The 25,515-nt window shown below is 33.7% G+C and overlaps 1 protein-coding gene across 14 annotated transcripts in view; it reads right to left on the reverse strand.

Annotated features, from left to right (window-relative positions):
- Positions 1-25,515, reverse strand: part of BCAS3 (BCAS3 microtubule associated cell migration factor) — a 794,545-nt gene that overhangs the window by 429,539 nt on the left and 339,491 nt on the right. For 12 of the 14 annotated variants that reach the window (XM_023502118.2, XM_031968505.1, XM_023502116.2 and 9 more), the window contains 2 exons: positions 15,641-15,791; positions 359-403 (listed from right to left, as the gene is read on the reverse strand). In XM_023502118.2, the coding sequence (XP_023357886.1) occupies positions 359-403; positions 15,641-15,791 (196 nt within the window). The remainder of the gene's footprint in view (positions 1-358; positions 404-15,640; positions 15,792-25,515) is intronic. The other 2 variants (XM_003767912.4, XM_023502121.2) reach the window with 1 other exon arrangement.

The following is a 25,515-nucleotide window of genomic DNA, read 5'->3' on the forward strand; positions in this document are numbered from 1 at the left end:
AACAAAAAATCCAGAATCTCTTCTCTGCATCTATTATGATGTACAAGACAACTTGTACCATAATAATGAAAGTTTCACTCTTATTATTCCTGAGAAAATATAAAGGGGTTCTACTATATTTTTTTCTTTTTAAAGCAAGATATAAAGGTTATTTTTTTGGTATGACATAATTAAGACTCAGAAAAGGTTGCCTTTCAAGAGCTTGAATGTTAACATCATTTCCCCACCTAAAAACTACTTTTGCAGTGCCTCCAGCTGTGAATCAGTCCATGCAATTGAAAACAAAACTACAAAACAGGGTTGCTTTCTGTGAGTACAGCAAATGAATTAGGCATGCGGGGAGTGAACTGGGACTCACCATGGAGCTTTTATGGAAAAACACCCCGCTCCAAACAGATAAGGCCTTCATGTAAAAGGGGGGAAAAAATGCACAAAAAATTAGATGAAAACTTATTAACATTAACAAGTACAGTGTACATCATGCTGTTAAGGATTAAGCATAAAAATATCCAAATAAGTTAATTGTTTGCAAAGCCCCTGCCAATATTCCAATAATATCCTTGGGTTTCATGCAATCAAGAAGTATCAGAATTTTCTATTTTTACCCTTTTTCTTTAGCACTCATGTAGAATTCCCAAGATAAAGTCAGGTGCAATCCATAGCTAAGGGCCTTTCAAACAATATTCAAGTAAAATACAATAATCAGAATTAGAAAATAGTAGCAGTGTCAATAGTAACAGATGTGTGGATATGCATCATGAAATGTTTAAAACTTACTAAAGATAGCTAAGTATCAAATTTATCATAATAATGAGTGACCTGTATCTTGCTATTGTTGTTCCCTACTGGCAATCTTAGGCTGCCTGGAAATCACAAAACTTTCCATAAAATGCTGCATGTTGATAAGAAAAAGAAGAGTACATTGCTGGACAGAAGAGACAAATTTAAGATAAAGTAACAAGCTTTTAAGTATGATTTTCTGTCCCTGTTTTTTTGGTTGCACTCCAGGAAATCAGCAGTTTAATAGTGTTACAAGACATTTACTTCCTACCACTAATCCTCTATGGACTAACTTAGAAAGCAGCAAAATAAAACCAGAGTCAATTGTTTTAAATACAACTTAGGATGCAAAATCAAATGCCAGAATTGAATCTAACTTGCATTTCTATTACACAATATCCTAATCACAGCAAAATACAATACAATTCTTATACATAAGAATAGGAATTTCAAGTAAATCAAAACTTCTGTGTTATATAACCTTGCTGGCACTTGAAAAAGTAGGAGAGGTGCAAGTGAATATTATAAGACATAGGTGAAAAGTCTCACTAAACTTCTATCTAAATTATTTTTCAATATTTCTTATTAGTCTCTTGGTGCTTTGTGAGTACACAGAAAGTGAAAACACAGCAAAATATTGCTACAACATGGAGTAATTCTGATGGCAATAACATTAGATTTTGGCAGAGAGGATACTAAAAAAAAGGGGCAGAGATGATAAAGCATAAAAAAAGCAAATTAAAGATTAAGATTTTTTTTTTTAAAAAAGAGTAGCTATAAACAACTAAAAACAGAAAATCCAGAGATTTTCTTGATATAAATATACAGCAGTTAATATTTAGAAAATCAGAAGACAATTGCAAATGAAAGATGTTACTTCATAATTCATTAGTGCAATAACTTCATAAGAATGCTTTGTGTACTGTTTTAGCTACTGTGTAAACACTAAAAAAAAAAAAAAAGTAAGATTATAGCATCCCTGATCTACAAGTACCCATTGACTAATAGTAGAGACATATAAATAGCCTTAATGCAATAGAGGGTATGAAAATAAATCAAGAGATCATCACCTAAATACCTGTCCCAAACTAAAGGGTTCAAGTGTACAACCAGCAAAGCTATCATGAAACCACCAGTTAAATCCAATTTTCCTATGTCCCAACACTGACTCTACTAACTAGATTTGGAAAGGAATTATTCTTCTTTGCTGCATTATTTCCTAAACACTAAGGTATCATCTCTTGTTGGGTTCACTGATCAAAGGAAATGTGGATCTCTGGAAATTCAGGTGTCTCTCTGGCTTGGGTTGCCTAGGCTGACAAAGACCATTTGGGGTTCAAGTTCACCATACCAATATCACTACCCTGCACCCAACTCACAATCTTATGTTTACAAGATGATGGCGACAGCTGGATCTCTGACTTACTCTTTCTGACTTTGGATTTTTAATCTTCTGGCACCATGAAAGAAGATGAAGCCAACATATTTTGAAAGAACAGATGACAGTTATATGTAAAGTCAGTATCAATATTCTCAGTTTCTTGTTAGGCAGTAATATATTATCAATGTTGTGACTTCTGTGTCTGCTCTCTTTCCTCTAATAATCTAAAAATATAATGGGAATATACAGATATTGTCTTTGATTTTCTAAATATTAACTGCTTTTTATTTGCATATTTGTATTAAGAAACTGAGTTAAGCAGAGCACTAGTATAATACCAGGGATCTAGCTTCCCTTAGGATGATCATATTTATACAAACGTAAGAAAGCCATCAACACTACATTTCTTTAATGCCGTGTGCCAAAGGAGCCAGAACTCACATGGCCCTAGAAAGTGGGGAGGGCTTGGAGAACAACCATTCATTGAGCACAGTATGTCTTTCCCCCTCCTCATTAACCTGGACCACTGCCATATACATGTAAAAGGAGACCTGTTGAACTCCAAAGAGCTGTGGTAATTGACATATTTACTGACTTTTTGTAGGAAGTGTCAGCTGTTCTTTTGAAATGTGGCTGCTTCATCTTTTTTCATCAAAGGCAAAAGAATGAAAATCTAAAGTCACAAAGGACAAGTCCAAGATCCAGCTGTTTTGTTTAATTTGTCTAATAGCAAACCAGCTGCACTTTAGATTTAGGGTAAGTCAATAGGATATAATATAGGCAACTCTATATAATTCTAGTCAACTCAAACTAAGTATTCCTAGATCTTGAGAACTAGCATATCAGCATCAAATAGGTATATAAATCAGGACTCCTACCCAATAAGGATTAACTACTTTCTACATAGAAAATAAATATCTGATCTAAGTGGATTCCAAGACTGGAAGGAGAGGATCATACTGTGTAGAATGAGATCAAGAGATCCAAAACTTAAGACTTAGCCATTTGCTTTAGAGTTATTTGTAGAATGTGGAAAAATAATTTGAAGACTGGTGTGCAAACTTTTCAGATGGTTTCAGCTATTCTAATTGATAGTAAGGAATAGTCTTCTGCACCAAATCCTGATGCATTTTAAGTATGGGCCACATTTATGAATATGCATACTGGAATGGCCAGAACACAGGTCATACTCTGAAAGACTAAGACAAATACTATAGGCAAAAAAATTCTGGATACTAGAAAAGACATTAATGTTCTCCGACACTATGTTCAGTGCCAAGTAATTGTAAAAACAATAATAGTTAATTTTGCTGAAAGAAAAATATTTAATGGACAGGCTAAGACTCAAATTTTGGTGAGAAATACAGAATATTTAAAATATCCCCATCATTAATCCAGTTGATAATGTCTTAGAAATCAGGCCTTGCTATTTGATAGAACAGCAAATGACCAAGTGTAAATATTATGAGTAGTTGAATCTCTAAAGAAAAGCTGTAGGCTATTTTGTTCAAAATAATAAAGAAATGAAGTTGCTCATGTTTCTTTACGGATGAATTCCAGAACCATCATGCTTGTGATGAATTCTGCATGCCAATCTCTGATGAACAGCAACTGAAACAGACTCATTTTCCACACATATACAAATAAATGATTCTTCATGTCTTTCCCAAGCTTTAATTCTGATTTACTGCTAATTTGATTTTGTTGTTCCTTGTTTAGGAGGCTTGTAGCATTGTCAGCACTCACTCTCTTGGATTGTAGGACAAATGATAGGTAGGAGAGACTAATAACTTTTGTGATCTAGAATACATTCAACATGTGGAAGATTTTTTTTAGAACCAAAGTTCACAAGATGGAAAATTTAAATGTCAAACAACCAAATATTTTAATTTACATTCCCTTCTCTTTATAGAAGGAAGAAAGACAGGAAAAGAGAAAGGGAAAGGGAAAGGGAAAGAGAAAGGAAAAGGAAAAGAGAAAGGGAAAGGGAAAGGAAAAGAGAAAGAAAAGGGGAAGGGGAAAGGAAAGGAAAAGGGCAGAAGAAGGGAGGGAAGGGCAGGAGAAGGAAAGAAGAGGAGGGAAGAGGAGAGGGAAGGGGAAAGGAAAGGGAATAAGTGGAGATGAATTGAATTTCAAACAAATAAATGAATCACTTGTAAAACTTTTCTGAAGGGAAAAGGGAGATTGGTTCTATTTCTACTAAAAGTCCTATGTCTCACCACACTGGCAAGAGACCACTGAAAATCAATGCCCAAGAACTAGTTTTATGAGAGTGGTGGTAACAAATATATAGGCTCATTGTTGAAAAAAATCAAGGAAAAATATATTGTTTCCAAAGAAGGAAACATTTACTTTTAATTTCCTTTCTATAATTGCCATCAGTGATTTCCTCTCAATTTGAGCATATATCTTGCTCTAATTTAAAGGCAATCCAATATCTAAAATTCACTGATAATATGTGAAGGAAGATAGACTATAAAGCCCTAACTCTTCCCATGACTATTTCAAAATACTTCCAGTCATCCTTAGTGTACATAGGTTTCCTTCTGTCCAGTTAATATGACTTTTGGCACATACATTCTCACAGGAATCAGGGATCTGGAAGATCCTTCAAAAAGTAGTTGCTGATTTTAAAAAGAGGTCTATTAAGATAAAATCTCTCATACAGAGTAAAAAGCAAATCTGGCGTGCTTGATTAGGGATTAAGACTGGGCTAGAACTAAGTTTCATTGACTTCTAGTATAAGAATACAGCATTCTCTAGGTGAAAGCCACTAACTTTGAAGAATATCACTGCATGTCTCATATCTAAACAGGAACAAAAACACAGGCGTTTTTGGCAAAAATCAAAATGCCAGAAGTTTTAAAATCTCATACAGTTCTGTGTTATAATTGGTTCAGAAATACACCAGATAGTCACTTAAAGCAGAATAGTGTAACATAAAAAGATACTAACTTCTGTGATAGAAAATAAGGCCTGCTAATATGTAATATAGTATACAGTGGGCTTCAATCAAGAAAGTACCTAGGGTGGCAGCATGCTTAATGTACATTACACTAGTTTGGTGTAAAGAAGTTGGAAAGTCAAACTCTATCTTACACTATAAATGTAAGCCTGCTACTATGCAGGCAGCCTAATAAAATGAATATATTGACTATGAGTTGACATGTTGAATCAAAACATTCAAAATTCAGCTATTAAAACGCATAAGAATTTCTTGGGATAGTAGCAAAGGGATGGAGAAATGAAGAGAAGATCAGTTTTCTTCTTCTAATATCACGCAAGACAGAGCATTTCAGAAATATAACCACTAAAACTGTCATTATAGTGATTCCAATATTTTGGCCTCAGATCAGGATAAAACTTCAGGTAAGCAAAAGTGAACCCACTGGTATGGGACTGTTAATGTGTCTTCAGTTATCCTTGCTTTTTTAGACTAAGAAATCTTCCTCAACACTTGTCTAGATTTTATTATTTGTATCACTTTCAACAGAATTGATGGATAAATGAGAAGTATGGGTTGAATAGCCCAAGAATGTAGCAGAGAAAGAATGGAATTAAAGACTTGTGGAGAGATGGAAGGGAAAAGACCAAGGTTCTTAATGGGCTCCCCCCTTAAATTCTCTAGGGCAAGACTGATCACTTGCTTTGTGAAGTAAATAAAGTGCTATTTGTTGTATTTAAGTTAAAGGCAATTCATGAATGAAAACAAAAGGAAAACTTCTCATGTTTGGTTCTAACAATGAAAAACCTAGTAAGAAAAGTGATAGGAATAGGGTGGGATCTGTGATTTTACTGATACAATAAACTCCCAGATGAAGGAAATCCTTCTACAAATTCAATTTCTGCAAATGAGTATTTTGGAATTGCCTCAAAGATTTGCAGGTAATAGTGTCCAGAGTCTACAGGCAGTACGTGGCAGCAATAGAGCTGGACTTCATATCTTCCTTAAGTCATCTATCTACTATAATATAGTATGCATATTTTGCATCTCAATGGAAGCAATATTATAAAAATTATATCTTGATGAAGGAAGAAAAGGAAGAAAGAAAAATTGTTCCAATTTTTGCACATCTCAATTTTCTATGAGGTGGTTATCACCTTCTAAATCCTAGAATTCTCTTGGCAGGAAAGTAAGATTTTAGGGTATTTAGATTCTCTGAAATGAAGGTGGGCATCTTGATGAGGATAACATCATTAACACTCTCTTTTTTCTAAAAAAAAAAAAAAAAAACTAAAATAATTAATTTACTATTTTCTTATCACTTATTTTATACACGTTTGAGGCAAGCATCTATGAATTTCTACTTAACAATTCTCAATTGCAGATTTATGTCAATGGAAGATGAAAAATTAGCATTAGTGACTCCTATACAGAAGAACAAATATAGGTTTCTCCAAATGGTCAATCCCAGAGAAAGAAGAATCAGTCAGGGGAAGTACACAGTGGCTTGTTAGAGCTAGGTTATATCCTCTTGTCTTCACCATTATATAGTCTTGGTGCAGCTGCTACCAAAGTCAGTCCTGTTTCCTTATAGCGATGCTTGGAGGTACTGACCATGAAGGTATAAATACATCTGTCTTTTGCCATTTACAGAATTACTGGCCTCCTGTACAATTAAGAGTGAGACAGATGGTCCTTGTCCCATCCAAATATTATCCTGCAACTCCTTTTAGGGATGTGCATTTCCAGAAATGAGAGGGCAGATTTTTTTTTTTATATTTTATTTTATTTTTTTTATTTAATAGCCTTTTATTTACAGGATTTATACATGGGTAACTTTACAGCATTAACAATTGCCAAACGAGAGGGCAGATGTTAAGCACATGCTTTGCCCCTTGGAGGTTTGTATTAAGGCTTCTGTCTCAATTTGGCCATTTTAGATGTACATACCTTTTCACATAAAACCAAGACTGTCATGAATTCAATAGTCTATTTCTTTAGGGTGAAATTGTTAGCTGACTTGAAGCACTATTCATGGATTTAATAAGTCTACAGGTGGGTTATCTGTGGATTCTCTTGCTAGAAATGCTGGGTTAAGTATTTCTTGCTTAATACACAAAGGAAAACTTGCATAGAAGTACACTTAAATCCAGCATGTAAGAATTCACACCCGAAAGGGTGGAGAAAGTCTTCTATATTCATTCAAAATATTTAAAACAGCTTCCAATAATTAAATCTGAGCACATCATCCAACTATATCATCAAATGACATTGGTATGGATATTATATTTCATATTAAATAAGTCAGTTAGGTGAAAGTTATGAAAACAAATTAACAGTAGCCTTCTAGATCTGACCATGATGGGAATTTTAAAAATAGAATAAAAAAGATAAAGGTTTAAGAAATCAAGATGTTAAGAAAAAAATCTGAAATTCTGGTTAATTCTTTAATTTATACAAGCATATCTGGATATACACCTATTTAACCAAGGAATATTATTTAACATATAAGCTAATTTGATCCTAGAGCATTTTTCTTTATAATACCTGATAGCTCTCAACATGAAAAGACCTAATCATGAGTTAGAAAAGGCAGGCTGAAATGTTCCTGTTTCACATCACAAAACAGTCATTTGAATATAAGTGATCTATCTTTACAAATCTAGAATAATCGGTTTGAGTCTTTCAAGACCATAATGCTATTAAAATTTTTTTTTGAATTTAAGTTGACTGCAGGTTTAGTTCAAATCTATAGTCTATAAGAAAAAAAAAAAAAATGTTGGTCAAAAGAGAAAGATTGAGAGCTGCAGAACTGAAATTATTGCCAAAACTCCAGAGCATGAAATGGGGCCTACTATATTGTATAAGAAGTTCTCCAAAAATAAAAAAAATCTTGAAAGTACAAAATATTCTCTCTGGTGCTGGTCATTTAGAACACTACAAACTATGTACTAAAAATGGTAAAGAATTGCTTCAATAAAATGACAATAAAAGAAGAGATAAGGTATGAGGTTTTTTTTTTTTTTTCCAATTCCAAAATATTGTAATTTTATTACTAGTTAACAATGCTGTTAATACTTTAGATATTTGATAGTCCTGGAATGGACACAAAGGTATTGTCATCATCAAAGAGATTTATTCTGAAGTGGTATCTCGTGTGTGTGTGTGTGTGTGTGTGTGTGTGTGTGTGTGTAGTCAAGGAAGAGGGTAAAAAGGTGGGGGGGGGGGAAGAGAGAGAGAGGGAGGGAGAAAACAATAGAATGCAGAGTTATCCACAGTGCTCTAATTGTTAGCTGTTGTTAAAAAAAATTCACTGAGATATTTTAAAAACTTTGCCTTTCAAAAAATGAACATAATTAACAGGAAGATGAATGTTTTGTTTTCCAAATTCACAAAAGAGAATCCTTTAAACAGGACTCCATTAAGTTGGGGTCTGGTTTAATGATAAATTCCATGATTATATATGAACTTGAGTGTGAAAAAAATTACACCTTTATTTCAACTTTATTAGTTTTATTATAATTCTATTATTTTATTTAATGCTTCTAAAAATCCCTAAATAATTTACAAGTATTCTGAAAATAGGTCCATAGGTGGCACCAGACTGTTGAAAGGGTGCGCGCGCGTGCACACGTACACCCCTTCCTCTGAAGGCATAAGCCAAATTAATGCAGACATGAGAAGACTCATAAGAATCTAATGGCTTTTAGTGAAGAACACAGTACATCTTTTTCAAACATGTTGGTTAATTAACCCCAAATGCTAATACTCTCCCTTTGGGATTACCTTCCATTTACGCTGTATATATCTTGTGTGTGTATAGATGTTTTTAATTTGATCTCCCCTATTATAATGTGAGCTCCTTGAAGGCAAGAACTTTTTCTTTGGCTTTCTACTATCCCTATAGCCTAGCAAAATTCATAGCACTATTATCTAATAGTAAGCACTTTGAAAAAAGGCTTGTTAATTGACTAAATAACAAATTTAACTGAACTTGCTTTTTAAGAAGTTGCTGTCTGGGAAAAAATAAGACATGAATATGTTGGAAAATAAAGGTGATATAAAAACAAAAAAAATCATTAAAATTAAAACATGCAAATTAATATTATTAATGTGATATTGTAAGCATGTTACATTAAGTAATCTAGAATTTAAATAAATAATTTTAGTCCAAATCAGGTGCTATATAGTCATCATTTGGTCTGGCTAAAAGAATTTTTTAGCAGCAGCAGAGATGAGAAATGGCCTGCTCCAAGGTAATGTTTTAAACCACAACAGGCATTCTAAATACATGGTTTCTATTTCATTAATAAATGATTACAGTTAATATTCAAGAAACCATGGATCAGTAACATAGCATTTTTTGGTCTATGAATCTCAAATGCTCAACATGTATATTAACCCAGATGAAGGAAAATAAGATGTTCAGGGCTTACCATCATAGTTAGATGTGGGTAGGTGAGGACCCAAGGTTCCCATCAGTATCCTGCCCTCCATTAGATATATTCATGAGAGAAAGCTGTGAGAGTAGGACAGCTCACACATTAGATATTTTATTGCTAGTTATTACTAGAAAAAGAGATGGAGCAGTATTCTAGGAATTCAATTCAATACAACAGAATTTGTATCCCTGCAGTGCTTAATATCGGCAAGATCAAATAACTGAAGTGGCACACTGCTGCCTTCCCCAAAAGGGAAAGGTCTCTAGTACTTGGAGAAAAGTTTCTATGGAAGATTAATGGAAAATTAATCAGGAAACTAAGGCTTGGGGACATATAATGACTTGCAGGATCACACAAGCGGCAGGATCACACATGATGGAAACATGGAACCGACTCACAAAAATACTGATTTATCCTGAAACCAGGAATTAGGAACCAGCTGAGTTGGAATGAATGAATTTATAACCAACTGAATCAGAATGTTTTAGAAAAAGTAAGAGAGAAGTCAAATGGTAAAAGAGAACTTGGGTTGAGAATGAGAAATAAGGGAGTCTAAGGGGTCATCCTTTAGCAAAAGGGCAGTGGAAAGGATGATCAGACTTTGTCTCAGTGTCTAAGTTTTGAATATAAGCTCTACCAAATGTGATATAATTTTGAGCAAGTATTCTTAGAAGTTTCCTAGATCTCAGAGAAAAAGTGAGCATCACTAAGTTTCAATTTGTTTATTTATAAATTGAAAGAGTTGGACTAGAAACTCTCTGATATTCTTTTCCATGCCAAATCTATGAAATCTATTTGTGTTAAGAAAGTAGGTTGGCATTGCAACCTGTGGGTTTTGTTTGTTTTTAAAATGCTGCATTCTGTTCTATTTTGCTCCTCTAGGTTCATAATCCATGAATTGAATGTCATATAAGGAAAGACCAGACTTTTCTGTAAGGAGAGAGAGAGATAAAATTCTTCTGATTTTATAAACTCTATAAAGGTATGAGGCATGGATTCTTATTATAAATGAGAAAGAAACAGAGGGAAGGGTCAAATGGCTATTTATGCATATTGAAACTAAATTTCTCCTGCCTACAAAATTACAAATGTAAAATGAATTAAGAGATTTGAAGTCGAATAATTTATTGATAACATATTTGACTGAGGTTCTATATTGACTGGATTTTTCTCTGAATCATGGGACAAATTTTGTTTTATTTCTGCTCATGATTGCTACATAAGCCTTTGTCAATGGCAGCCTAAGTACCTCTTGTATTCAGACTGAACTTGATTCAGAAGAAGGGGAATAATTTGAATGTTCTGTCCTTCTCTGACTGAGATTTAGAACTCAAACAGAGGCACCAATTATGAAACTCTGCTTTACAGTGCAGGAGGGCCACATGAATCATTCTACCATCTACTCCTATAACTATTAAAGCATATTAACAAAAAACTTGGTTAATATGAATCTCTTCTTTCTGGTCAATAGCATTTGAAGATGGAATATGAAAAAAGTGTTTTTTTTTCCATTCTTAGCCAAGTCAGATTCTTGCCAAATCAATTTCCTTTTGATACCTTCAGTTTCTTTTCTTCTAAAATGTGAATAATTAAAATTCTCATTTATACATTGTCTTGCTCACAACAACACAATGAGATAGGGAGCATAAATACTATCTACGATTTTGAAACAGGGAAGCCATGAGAAGTCATATATAATCATATAGTTATTAAGTGTCTGAAGTTGAATTTGAAGCCAATTTTTGTAATTCCAAGTCCAACACTTTTCCCACTACACCAAGTTAATTATTTACTTTACAATCTATCTAACACTTCCTAGATGAGACTTGTCAGGTAATGTAAGAATTTTTGTTTACATTCTACAAAGCAAGAAATGAAAATTCAAAATTCATCACTAGTAAGTGCAGAAAAAGTATCTGAACTGAAGTATTCAGAACTCTTTCTGCATATATCATGACATATTTTGACAATATTGAAGACCTATACTCCCAGCCTCAAAACTATGAGGCTATGAGAACAAGTGAGATTGTCTATATAAACGATAAAATAGTGAACAAAATACAGACTTATTTTACCACTATTCAGATACTATAAAAAGGACAAATAGTTGTGGTCTGAAACTCAACAATCCATCTCCTGCTTCCCTTTTTTTGTTTTTTTTTTAATCACATCATCCTATGCCTAGAATATGTCATCCCTCATTCTCTTTCTCTAAGAATCACTGTCACAATACGATATTTGTTTTCCTTCAAGTCTCAGTTTATATTAAGTGCTCTCCATGAAATCAACTTTGTATTTACCTTTTCTGCATAGATGCTTTAATTTTTCCAGAAATGTATAAGCTTCCTGAAGGCAGAGAAAGTTTTGTCTCTGTATAGTTAATGCTTTGGATGTATTAGGGGCTTACTAAATACTTACTGAATTGTTGAATTATGTGAAAATGTATTGTAATATTTTTCTAGATCAGATTTATGACTACATTCATCTATTCTAGCCACCATCATGCCATACCACCTGCTCTCCAGCCTCCACCTCCATCTGAAACTAAAAGAATGCTCCCTGGGACCATGAAATTTGATTATAAATTACTTCACCATCTCTTTCCCATTTCTCAGGCATTTCCTAGCTATCTCTGTGGCATGGCCCCATGCCCTATTTTCAACCTCTAAGTCTGAGAAAATTAATTAAATCAAACCCACTCTTCTTGACAAGGATATCTTCATCAATCTCTTTATTACTCTATTTACTCCATTCACCACTCTTACTTCTTTCTCCTAAACACTCTTTCTTTGACTACGTACCCATATATGTATATGTGTGTGTATTATCCTATAAGAATGCAAGCACATTGAGACATTGTAAATTGACTTGTAAATTGGTACAAACACTTTAGAAAACAATTTGGAATTACTGCCCAAAAAAGTGATTAAAATGTCTCTACCCTTTGACCAAAGTTTCTATTACTGGGTTTATACCCCAAGAGAGCCACTGAAAAGAAGAAAGTCCCCATATATAAGAAAATATAGATAGCAGCATTTTTCCTGATAGTTAAGAATTCAAAACAAAATAGATACCCATAGATGTGGGAATGGCAAAACAAATTGCAGTACATAAATGCAATGTGATATTACTGTTCTGTAAGAAATGCGGATATGATCAATACAGAGAAGCATGGAACAATTTACATGAACTGATGTAGAGTATAGCAAGCACAGCCAAGGAAAAAATATGGACAAAAATTACAACAATGCAAATGGAAAGAAAATACACACAAAATTACACACACACACAAACACACACACACACACTCCAAAAGTAAATGCTGCAAAATTATAAAGAAGCAAGACTTAGAAGAGATATGAGGAGATGTTTCTAATCCATCCTGTTGTGGACATGGGAGTTCTTCATAAGCATCATAAGCATGTTTTTAGATTTTTAACTGTATCGCTCTGTTGTACTATTTTTTTTTTTTTTGGGCTGAAGCAATTGGGATTAAGTGACTTGTCCAGGGTCACGCAGCTAAGAAATATTAAGTGTCTGAGACCAGATTTGAACTCTGGTCCTCCTGACTTCAGGGCTGATGCTCTATCCACTGTGCCACCCAACTGCCCCTGTTGTACAAATTTTTATCTCTTCTATGTATTTTTTTTTTGTCCTTAAAAACATTCTGTCACATGAGATGACTTTCAAGGAGGACAAGAGGATAGACACTGAGGAAAACTATATTACTGTTAAAAAACAAGACATAAATTAAAACTTACTTTAAAAAATAATTTGTGCACTTTGAAGACAGAAAACTATATGCTTGATAGTATTTGTATTGCTAAGCACCATGTCTGGCACATAAGTGCTTAATAAATGCTTTCTGATTCATGACTAGTGAGGAAATTACATTTGTCAAGACAGGGAAGACTTAGACACTGCAACCTGAAGTCGCTAAAGAATTAAGTGGTTTGTCTTAAGTCAGTTAAGTGACAGCCAATAAGTGTCTGAGGCAAGATTAGAATCCAGGTCATGCTGATTCTGAAGCCAGCTCTCTATCCATTATACCATACTGCATGCCAGAAACTGCTATGTGGCACTATTATTATATTTTTTAAAAGTTGGACTTAAGAAGGGAAACTAGACATTATTAATCAGAGAAATGCAAATTAAGACAACTCTAAGATACCACTACACACCTGTCAGATTGGCTAAGATGACAGGAAAAAATAATGATGATTGTTGGAGGGGATGAGGGAAAACTGGGACATTGATGCATTGTTGGTGGAGTTGTGAACGAATCCAACCATTCTGGAGAGCAATTTGGAACTATGCTCAAAAAGTTATCAAACTGTGCATACCCTTTGATCCAGCAGTGTTACTACTGGGCTTATATCCCAAAGAGATCATAAAGAAGGGAAAGGGACCTGTATGTGCACGAATGTTTGTGGCAGCCCTCTTTATAGTGGCTAGAAACTGGAAACTGAGTGGATACCCATCAGTTGGAGAATGGCTGAATAAATTGTGGTATATGAATATTATGGAATATTATTGTTCTGTAAGAAATGACCAACAGGATGATTTCAGAAAGGCCTGGAGAGACTTACACAAACTGATGCTGAGTGAAATGAGCAGGACCAGGAGATCATTATATACTTCAACAACAATACTATATGATGACCAGTTCTGATGGACCAGGCCATCCTCAGCAATGAGATCAACCAAATCATTTCTAATGGAGCAGTAATGAACTGAACCAGCTATACCCAGAAAAAGAACTCTGGGAGATGACTAAAAACCATTACATTGAATTCCCAATCCCTATATTTATGCCCACCTGCATTTTTGATTTCCTTCACAAGCTAATTGTACAATATTTCAGAGTCTGATTCTTTTTGTACAGCAAAATAACGTTTTGGTCATGTATACTTATTGTGTATCTAATTTATATTTTAATATACTTAACATCTACTGGTCATCCTGCCATCTGAGGGAGGGGGTGGGGGGTAAGAGGTGAAAAATTGGAACAAGAGGTTTGGCAATTGTTAATGCTGTAAAGTTACTCATACATATAACCTGTAAATAAAAGGCTATTAAATAAAAAATAAAAAAAAAGAAGGGAGACTAGAGATTACACAGTTTTCACATTTTTCAGATAAAGAAAACTGAAAGAGACCTTAGAAATCATCTAGAAAGACTTCTTTGTCATGTCCTGAAGCTCTTTGTCAGTTTAGGGAAGCCTATAGATACTTTTTCAGAATAATGTCTTTAAATATATAAAAAAAGAAAGAACTACTAAAAAATCAATCATATATAATAAAGATGTAATTTTTATTTCATTAAGAATTATTTTTATTACTATCTAGGATTATAAAGAAAGACAATTATATAGAATTAAAGCTATCAACATAATTAAAAAGGAAGTTCACAGATCCCACATTAAGAATTCTTGAGGTAGGCCAAAGACTATTTAATGCAGGAGGAAACTCTTAGAGAAATAAAGCAAGTGCCTAGAGCTGGACACCTGTGCCTAGAGCTGGACACCTGTACATTGACTACAATATCACATTGCTCCAGTTCATATGAAGTACTAACACAAAAACTTTTCTCTACAGTAGTGATATCAATCAAAAATAACCAAAGAGTATGCAAAGAGAATGTTCTACTGTGATGGCAAGAAATATGCAAATAACACATTGAGGAAAAGGCAAAAACAGTAAAGTCTAGGCTAACAGATCTGGATTTTATTATTGTTGTTTTTGCAAGGAGGGAGAGAGAGAGAGAGAGAGAAGAAGAGATGGAAGGAAAGGACTAAGGAAGGAAAGACAGAGGGAAGAAAGGAGGAAGGGAGGGAGGAAGGGAAGAAAGGAAGGAAGGGAGAGAGGGAGAGAGGAAGGGAAGAAGGGAGAGAGGGGGGAAGAGAAGGGTGGAAAGAGGGGGGTAGGGAAAAGGAGAGGGAAGGAGGGAGGAAAAAAGTATTTTAAAATTTGTACCTAATATAATAGGATGGCATTAAGTTTCATGCTTCAATGAAAACCATGTCTTGTTGTTATACCTTATCTTCCAAAAAATAGCATCTTAAATAGCATCAAGTGTGAGTGGCTTGCTTACCCTGTGCGTTTGGTGATGGTCCCCAATGTCATTGGCTGCTTGATTTGTGCAAGAGGTACCACTACCATCAAACTAGGGAGTGGGGAAAGCCGAGGATTGCCAGGGTTGTTGTTGGTGAAATTGTTGTAGGAGTCTTGGCTATTTAGTTTTCCTTCAATGAGACAAAGAAATGACAGCATTAGCAAAGGATGTTCTTCCACCTCTGAAGATGATGGCTCTAAATTTGCTGATCTGAAGCAAGAAATGTTTTAGTTCAAATTTGAGTCCCAAAGAATCCCTGTTAAGACTCAAAAAATGACAACCCAAAAAAGCTATTCCAATCCTGTCATTATTCAAATGGGAAAATAAGGTCTAGAGAAATATAGTGACTTCTTTATAATTAATTACACAGCTACTAATTAACAGATTAAGGACTGGTCGACTATGAGATCTAATTCCTGTTTTATTTCCACTTCCAAGGAATATCTGGATCACCATCACTATGGATAATTTGGAAGCTAAACATTCTGAGAGGTCACTAATGCATTTTCAAATGTGAGTAGAGATATAAAAAGTCCAGAAATTCTGAAGTCAAATGTTTTGTTTTGTTGTTTTAAGTGAGAAGTGTGTTTGAAATTCAGGCAATACCTTCTAAAATGACTCTATGAACTCTCATAACTTTAAATATGGATGGATTAAACAAAGTAATTTTTTAAAAAGAGACAGACTGAATACAAAATAAAGAGCCCAAAATTTGTTGTTTATAAAACATACTAAAAGCAAAGATATACATAAAATAAAAAAAAAGAAGCTTAAACATTTACTATGCTCATGAATCCAAAAAAGAAGAAACTGGATTCATGCTATCAGACAAAGCAAACATAAAATTCATAAAATATACCAAGAAGAACAAGGAAATTACATTATGCTAAAAGGAACCACAGACAAGAAACAAATATTGATATGAAATTGAGATATTTCAAATGTCATACCATCTAAAAGTCAAAAAGGAAAAACTCACTGAACTGCTAAAGATATAAATAGCAACACAACCATAGCATGAGGCTTTAATGTTTCCTTATAGTCAAACATAACAAAAAGACAAATAAAATTCATAGAATTAACATAATTTTTGAGGATTTAGAGTTAACATAATTTTGAGGATTTTGAGGATTTTATGGCGCCTTCTGAATGAAACCACTAAAAAGTATACATATTCACCACTACCAATTTTTTTGCATCATTTTTAAAATTGACCACGTTAAGACACAAAGAAATTTCAAATAAAGGTAAAACGTCAGAAAAACAGCATATCATTTACAAACCATAAAAAAATAAAAACAGTTCAGGGAGCAAAAAAAAAGCATATATGAAGGTAAGGATTCTTAAACAGCAATCATATCAAATAATAAATCATATTTTAGCAACTATATGAAAAAATAATAATGGGGAAAATAGCAAAATTTCTAATATACACAAAGCAGAACACAAAGGAAAAATCCTATCCCAAAAAACATATATAAAAAGTTATTAGTCATAGTACGATATAATTAAAAAAAAAAACAGAAAGTGGGTCACAGTGAGAGACAGAGAGAAATAAAAATCTTAGTTCTGGCATTTATTAATTTGGTGACCATGGTCAAATCACAACTCCTATGGGTTTCACTTTTCTTATCTGTAACTAGAGATTATATAAGATAATATATATGTCTTAAAATGTGACTTGTCAGTTTTAAAGATCTAATGGGAGGGAAGAGGAGTGGGGAGGAGAAGAGAGCAGAGCAGAGGAGAGGAAAGGGAAAGAGAAAGAAAAAGAGAAAGGGAAAGAAAAAGGAAAAGGAAAAAGAAGGAAAGGAAAGGAAAAGAGAGCAGGAAAGGGAAGGGAGGGGAGAGGAGGGAAGCAGGTAAGGAAGGGAGAAGAAGGGGAAGGGGAAGGGGAAGGAAAAGAGAAAAAGGAAGGGGAAGGAAACAATGCAGGAGCCAGCCAGCTTATAATAGAATCAAGGGGCTTTAAAGAGACAAACCACAGTGAATTAGAAGGTTTAGATCATTAACTTGTTATTCTCTGTTTCTATAATGCTAAGGAAATGTCGGCTTTGTCTTCAGTCAAAGGAAGGCCATATTGGGAATTAGGTTTCTAAACAACTAGGCCATTCTAAATAGAAATTACACAAACCCCAGGTCAAATACATACAGACTGGACTGAAGAGGGTGTTTTTGATTTCAAACTCACTGCACCTCCATTGCAACCACCTTTTCCAAAAGAAAGAATAATACTATGAAAGAATTTCCCTCACAGGAAGCAGACTGAAAAGCCACAATGGCACTTTAAATGGATTGAAGATAGGAAAAGGGGAAAAAAATCTTTAATGAATTTCTCATCTTTCTAAAGACACTTAATGCTTTATTTGTTCTCTTCTCAGGGTCATTTAATTCAATGTAACAGGTAGCTTATTGGCTCCCTGACCCCCCACCTTTCCATTTTAAAAAACCCTGCACATGACATCATACACTCAGGAAAACTAACGCCCACAAATGAATCTTTTTTTTTTTTTTTTTTTTTTTTTTTAGGGAAAATAATGTATATTTATAAACACATCAATTAAAAGATTTTATACATAACATATACAGCATAAAACTAAAAAGAATACAGAAAGCAATCATTTTTAAAGTCCCAACCAAATACAAAAATAGAGTAAAATATCAATGAGATCAATAAAATTAAAAACAAAAATCCTAAAACATTAACTATGCTAAATAAAGCAGGAACTTTTTTTTATTAAAGCCTTTTATTTTCAAAACATATATACAGATAATTTTCAATATTCACCCTTGCAAAACCTTGTATTTCCCAATGTTTTCCCTCCATTTCCCTACCCTATCTCCTAGACGGCAAGTAATCCAATATGTGTGAAACATGTACAAATCTTCTACACATATTTCCACATTTATCATGCCGCACAAGTAAAATCAGCTCAAAAAGGGAAAAAATAAGAAAGAAAACAAAATGTAAGCAAGCAACAACAACAAAATGAAAATACTATGCCGTGATCCACACTCAGTCTCCACAGTCCTTGCTATGGATGCAGATGGCTCTTTTTTTTTTTTTTTTTTTTTTTTTTTAATTTAATAGCCTTTTATTTACAGGATATACATGGGTAACTTTTAAATTAAAACTGCAAACCTCTTGTTCCAATTTTTCACCTCTTACCCCCACCCCTCCCTAGATGGCAGGATGACCATAGATGTTAAATATATTAAAATAAACTTAGATACACAATAAGATACATACCAAAATTATTTTGCTGCAAAAAGAACGACTCTGAATTATTGTACAATTATTGGAAGGAAACTGCATGTGATAAATATAGGGATTGGGAATTCAATGTAATGGTTTTTTAGTCATCTCCCAGAGTTCTTTTTCGGGATAGGAGCAGTTCATTACTGTCCATTAGAAATGATTTGGTTGACCGTTTTGGAGGATGGCCGATCCATCAGAACTGGTCATCATCTAGATGTTGGAAGATATAATGATCCCTGGCCTGCCATTTCATGCATCAGTTTGTAAGTCCTCCAGGCCTTTCTGAAATCATCCCTGGTCATTTCTTACAGAACAGTAATATTCCATAATTTTCTATATACCAAATTTATTAGCCATTCTCCAACTGATGGACATCCATTCAGTCTCCAGTTTCAGCCCACAAAAGGGCCACAAAATTCCACAACAGGTCCCTTCCTTCTTTTATAATCTCTTTGGGATATGCCCAGTAGTAACACTGTGGACGGGTATGAAGTTTGATAACTTTGAGCATATTCCAAATATTCCAAAAATGGTTGGATTCGTTCACAACTCCACCAACAATGCATCAATGTCCCAGTTTTCCCGCATCCCCTCCAACAATCATCATTATTTTTTCCTGTCATCTTAGCCAAGCAGATGGCTCTTTTCATCACAAGACCATTGGAACTGGCCTGAATCACCACACTGTTGAAAAGAGCCATGTTTGTCAGAATTGATCACCACATAATTTTATTACTGTATACAATGTTCTCCTGGTTCTACTCATTTCACTTAGCATCAGTTTATTTAAGTCTCTCCAGGTCTCTCTGAAATCATCCTCCTGATCATTTCTTATAGAACAATAATATTCCATAACATTCATATTCCATAACTGATTCAGCCATTCTCCAAATGATGGGCATCCACTCAGTTTCCAGTTTCTTGCCCCTACAAAAAGGGCCGCCGCAAACATTTTTGCACATGTGGGTCTCTTTCCCTTTTTTATGATCTCTTTCTCAAAAGAATTTTAACACAAAAGTTAGGTTGGAAATCTGGCTTTTGTTTAATATTGCCCTGATATAAGAAAACCTGGATGCCAACAATCTATTGTCTATCACAACTGATCCAAGAGACAAATGACTTAAAAGAATTTTTCATAAAAAATTAGTGAGGAAGAGTGTGGGAAAAATAAAACAAAATTAAAAATTTTAAAAAAAGGCAGAAAAAGCTATCCTTTGTTTAAAAATTTTTCCTTTCAAGATCTGTATGTTATGCAGAATAAAGGTAAAAGGATGGAGCAAAATCTACTATGCTTCAGGTGAAGTCAAAAAAGCAGGGGTAGCCATCCTGATCTCAGATCAAGCAAAAACAAAAATTGATCTAATTAAAAGAGAAAAGGGGACTAATCTTTAAAAAGGGTAACATAAATAATGAAGCAAATTAAAATATATGCACCAAGTGGTTAGCATTAAATTTTAAAAAGAGAAATTAAGAGAGCTGCAAGAAGAAATAGATAGCAAACATAATAGTGGGAACCCCCAACCTGAACTCCAGAATTAGATAAACAAATCACAAAAAAATAAGAAAGAAGTCAAAGAGAATACTAGAAAGAATATGATAGACCCTGAGAAAAGAAATGGAGACAGAAAGGAGTACACTTTTTTTTTCAGCAGTTCATGGAACCTATACAAAAATAGACCATACTATGCCCAAAAAGTTATCAAACTGTGCATACCCTTTGATCCAGCAGTGTCTCTACTGGGCTTATATCCCAAAGAGATACTAAAAAAGAGAAAGGGACCTGTATGTGCCAAAATGTTTGTAGCCCTGTTTGTAGGGCCGAAGCTGAAAAAATGGATGCCCATCAATTGGAGAATGGTTGAGTAAATTGTGGTATATGAATGGAATATTATTGTTCTGTAAGAAATGACCAACAGGAAAATACAGAGGGATTGAGACTTAATGAACTGATGCTGAGCAAATGAGAGAACCAGGAAATATTATACCCAACAGCGATACTGTATGAGGATGTATTCTGATGGAAGTGGATTTCATCAACAAAGACAAGATCCAACCGAGTTTCAATTGATCAAGGATGGCCAGGCCTACACCCAAAGAAAGAACACTAGGAATGAAAAACTTTGCATTTTTGTTCCTTTTCCGTTATTTATACCTTCTAAACCAATTCTCCATGAGCAAAAGAAAACTGTTTTTACACATATATTATATCCAAGATCCACATAATTTATTTAAATGTATAAGATGGCTTGCCATCTTTGGGGAGAGGGGAGGGAGGGAGGGGAAAAATCGGAACAGAAGTGAGTGCAAGGGATAATGTTGTAAAAAATTACCCTGGCATGGGTTCTGTTAATAAAAAGTTATTTTAAAAAATAGACCATATATTAGGACATAAAAACCTCAAACTCAAATGCAGTAAGGCAGAAATAGTAAATGCATCCTTTTCAGATCACGATGCAATAAAAATTACACTCAACAAAAAGCCAGGGGAAAGTAGACGAAAAAATAATTGGAAACTAAATAATCTCATACTGAAGAGGTGAAGCAGCAAACAAGCATAATTAATAATTCACCCAAGAAAATACAATAATGAGATACTATCAAAAGTGGGATGCAGCCAAAGGGTAATAAGGGGAAATTTCATTTCTAGAGGCTTACTTCAAAAGTAGAGAAAGAAAGGTCAATTTTGGGCGAACTAAAAAATGCTAGAAAAGGAAAAATTTAAAAAACCCCAGTCAAACACTAAACTTGAAATTTAAAAAAAAAAGGATCAATAAAATTGAAAGTAAAAAAAAGTATTGAATTAATTAATAAACTAAGAGTTTTCAGAAAAACCAACAAAATAGACAAACCCTTAGTAAATTGATTTAAAAAGGAAAAAGGAAAATCAAATTGTTACTTAAAAATGAAAAGGAGAACTCACCACTAATGAAGAGGAACAGAGCAATTTAGGAATTACTTTGCCCAACTTTTGGCAATAAATTTGACAACTTAAATGAAATGGAAGAATACCTTCAAAAATATAGCTTGCCCAATTAACGGAGGAAGAAGTAAATATCCTAAACAGTCCCATCTTAGAAAAGAAAAAAAAGTTTATTAACAACTCCCTAAGAAAAAACCCCAGGACCAGATGGATTTAATGTGAATTCTACCAAACATTTAAAGAACAATTAATCAATGCTATATAAACTATTTGAAAAATAGGACCGAAGGAGTCCCTCCCTTTTTATGACACAGACATGGTATGATACCTGAACCAGGGTAGGCTGAAAAACAGAGAAAGAAAATTATAAAATCTTCTAATGAATATCGATGCTAAAACTAAATAAAATATTAGCAAAAAGATTACAGAAAAATCATTCCAGGATAATACACTTGACCAAGTAGGATTTATAAGAATGCAGGTTTCAATATTAGGAAAACTATTAGAAATTGATTATCAATAACCAAATTAAAAAACCATAGATCATCTCAATAGATGCAGAGAAAGCATTTGATAAAACAACATCCATTCCTAATAAAAACACTTGAGAGTATAGGAATAAATGGACTTTTTCTTAAAATAGTCAGGAGCATATATTTAAAACCATCAGTAAGCATCATATGCAATGGGGAAAAAACTAATCTTTCCAGTAAGATCTGGAGGAAGGGTGCCCACTGTCACCATTATTATTAATATTGTATTAGAAACACCACCCAGAATAAGAAAGAAAGAATTAAAGGAATCAGAATAATTAAAACCCTATACCTTTGCAGATGATATGGGTATACTTAGAGAACCCTAGAGATTGCAAAAAAGGATTAGAAATAACCATAACTTTGCAAAGTTGCAGGTTATAAAATAAACCCATAAATCCAAAGTTTTATAATCACCAAAAAATCCAAAGCAAGAGATACAAAAGAAATTATCAGAATAACTGAAAGCATAAAATATTTGGGAATCGTCTACCAAAGGAAAGTAGAATTATGAGCTAAATTACAAAAAAAAACTTTCCAAAAATAAAGTCAGACTTAAAAATTGGAAAAATCAATGTTTCGATAGGTAGCGATGACAATATCCCCAAACTAATTTATTTATTTAGTGCTATACCAATCAGACGCCCAAGAAAATATTTTAATGATCTAGAAAAAAATAAAAAAAATTCATATGGAATAATAAAAGGTCAAGAATCTCAAAAGAATTAATGAAAAAAATTGCAAACGAAGGTGGCCTAGCTGAACCAGATCTAAAAATATATTATAAAGCAGCAGTCACCAAAACCATTTGGTATTGGCTAAGAAATAGATTATTGATCAGTGGAAAGGTTAGGTCACAAGACAGAATAGTCAACTATAGCAATTTAGTGTCTGACAAACCCAAAGATCCTAACTTTGGGATAAGAGTTCATTATTTGTCAAAAACCTTTGGGATAACTGGAAATTAGTATGGCAGAAATTAGGCATGGACCCAACCAACACAGATACCAAGAAAGATCAAATGGGTCCATGATTTGGGAATAAAGAAGAGATTATAAACAAATTGGAGGAAATAGGATAGTTTTCTCTCAGACTTGTGGAGGAGGAAGAAATTTTGGACTAAAGACAACTAGAGACCATTATTGATCACAAAATAGAAAATTTTGATTACATCAAATTAAAAGCACAAACAAAACTAATTAAACAAGATTAAAGGGAAGAACAAACTGGGAAAACATTTCACAGTTAAAGGTTCTGATAAAGGCCTCATTTCCAAAAATATAGAAAACTGACCTTAATTTATAAGAAACCAAGCCATTCTCCAATTGATAAATTCGGATATAAAGACAATTTCAGAGAGAAATTGAAATTATTACCACTCATATGAAAGAGTGTTCCAAATCAATTAATCAAGAAAGCAAATTAAGACAACCTGAGATACCACCACACACCTGTCAGATTGGCTGATGACAGGAAAAATAATGATCATTGTTGAGGGGATGCGGGAAAACTGGGACACTGATACATTGTTGGTGGAGTGTAACGAATCCAACCATTCTGGAGCAATCTGAATTATGCTAAAGTTATCAAACTTGCATTTTGATCCAGCAGGTTTCTACCTTATACCCCAAGGAGATACTAAAGAAGGAAAGGAATTGTGAAAATGTTTGTGGCAGCCCTGTTTGTAGTGGCTAAAGCTGGAAACTGAGTGGATGCCCATTAATTGAGAATGGTTGGGAAATTGTGATATGAATGTTATGGTTTGCTGTGAAACCAGGAAAACAGAATTGGGAATTTTGAACGATTAAGGAAATGAGCAGAACCAGGAGACTTTACATCAACAACGAAGGAAGATGTAATCTGATAGAAGTACTTTTAAAAAGACCTAATTGTTTCAATTGATCAATGATGGATAGAAGAGTACACACAAAGAAAAAAACATGGAAATGAATAAACTGTTTGCATTTTTTTTTTTCCCCTGGTTATTTTTACCCTTTAATCCAATTTCCCTGGCAACAAGAAACTGTTTGACTGCAATACATTGTATTTTAATATACTAGGACAATTAAATATATATAGGACTGCTTGCCATCTAGGGAGGGGGAAGGGTGGGGGGAAAATCGAAAGAAGTGAGTGCAAGGGATAATGTTGTAAAAAAAATTACCCTGGCATGGATTCTGTCAATAAAAAGTTACTATAATTAAAAAAAAAAAGCTCTATATGTTAGCAAAGCTAATAAGAAATATCTTGCTCATATTTTGAAGACTCAATTAGGTCTCAATTTAAAAAAAAAAAAACAAAATAGACATCACTATTACCACAAAATAGAACTCATTCATTTGAATAAAGTTAGTGCTTAGATGCAACTGCGTAATCTCCAGCCAAAACTGTTCCATAGCTATTCTTTCATTGTATAATTAGGAAACCTTATCTGATAAACTCACTCACTGTAATGAAAATGAAACTTATTTTACCTTCCTCCAAAAGACTGATTAAAGAATAACCTGAAGAGGTCTCAGGTTAAAATTAAGTGCCCTAGAGTTGAGATGATTCTAATCTGATCTAATCTAATCAAATGTTTATTATCAACCTTCTACTCTTCAGTAAAGAAGTAGCAATATCTATAACTGAGTTAAATTAGACGAAGAAATTCATGCTACCATTATAGATGATAACTAAAGAATGTCCCATCTTCCAAATTACTAAGAAATAGACAGATCAGATTATCACAACTTTTATTACCCTACAATTCTTTAATCATATAAATAAACATCACACAAACTGTAGCTTTAGTTGTTCCAAATCATGACTTTCTGACTTCTAACAAAAAATATTTTAAATGGTTTGGCTAGCTGTGAGTAAGATGCAAAGTGACAAGAACATTGGATTAGATTAGATCAATTAGAAATAAATGTTCTCAAGAAACATCTTTTTTTTCTAAAGAACATGGTGACAGACCTTGCCACCCTCGGGATAATGTAGCATTCATTTTAAAGAATGACTAAGGCAGGAAATACTTATGAAGTTAGCTACAGAAGTGACAGAAATATAAAGAAGCTATGGACTTTTTTCCTTTCTTTTTCTCATTAAAGTATGAAAGTAGCCTCAAGCATGTAGGTAATGATTTAACCAAATGATCCAT

Source organism: Sarcophilus harrisii, chromosome 4, assembly GCF_902635505.1.
Source record: "Sarcophilus harrisii chromosome 4, mSarHar1.11, whole genome shotgun sequence".
NCBI classification, from domain to species: Eukaryota; Metazoa; Chordata; class Mammalia; order Dasyuromorphia; family Dasyuridae; genus Sarcophilus; species Sarcophilus harrisii.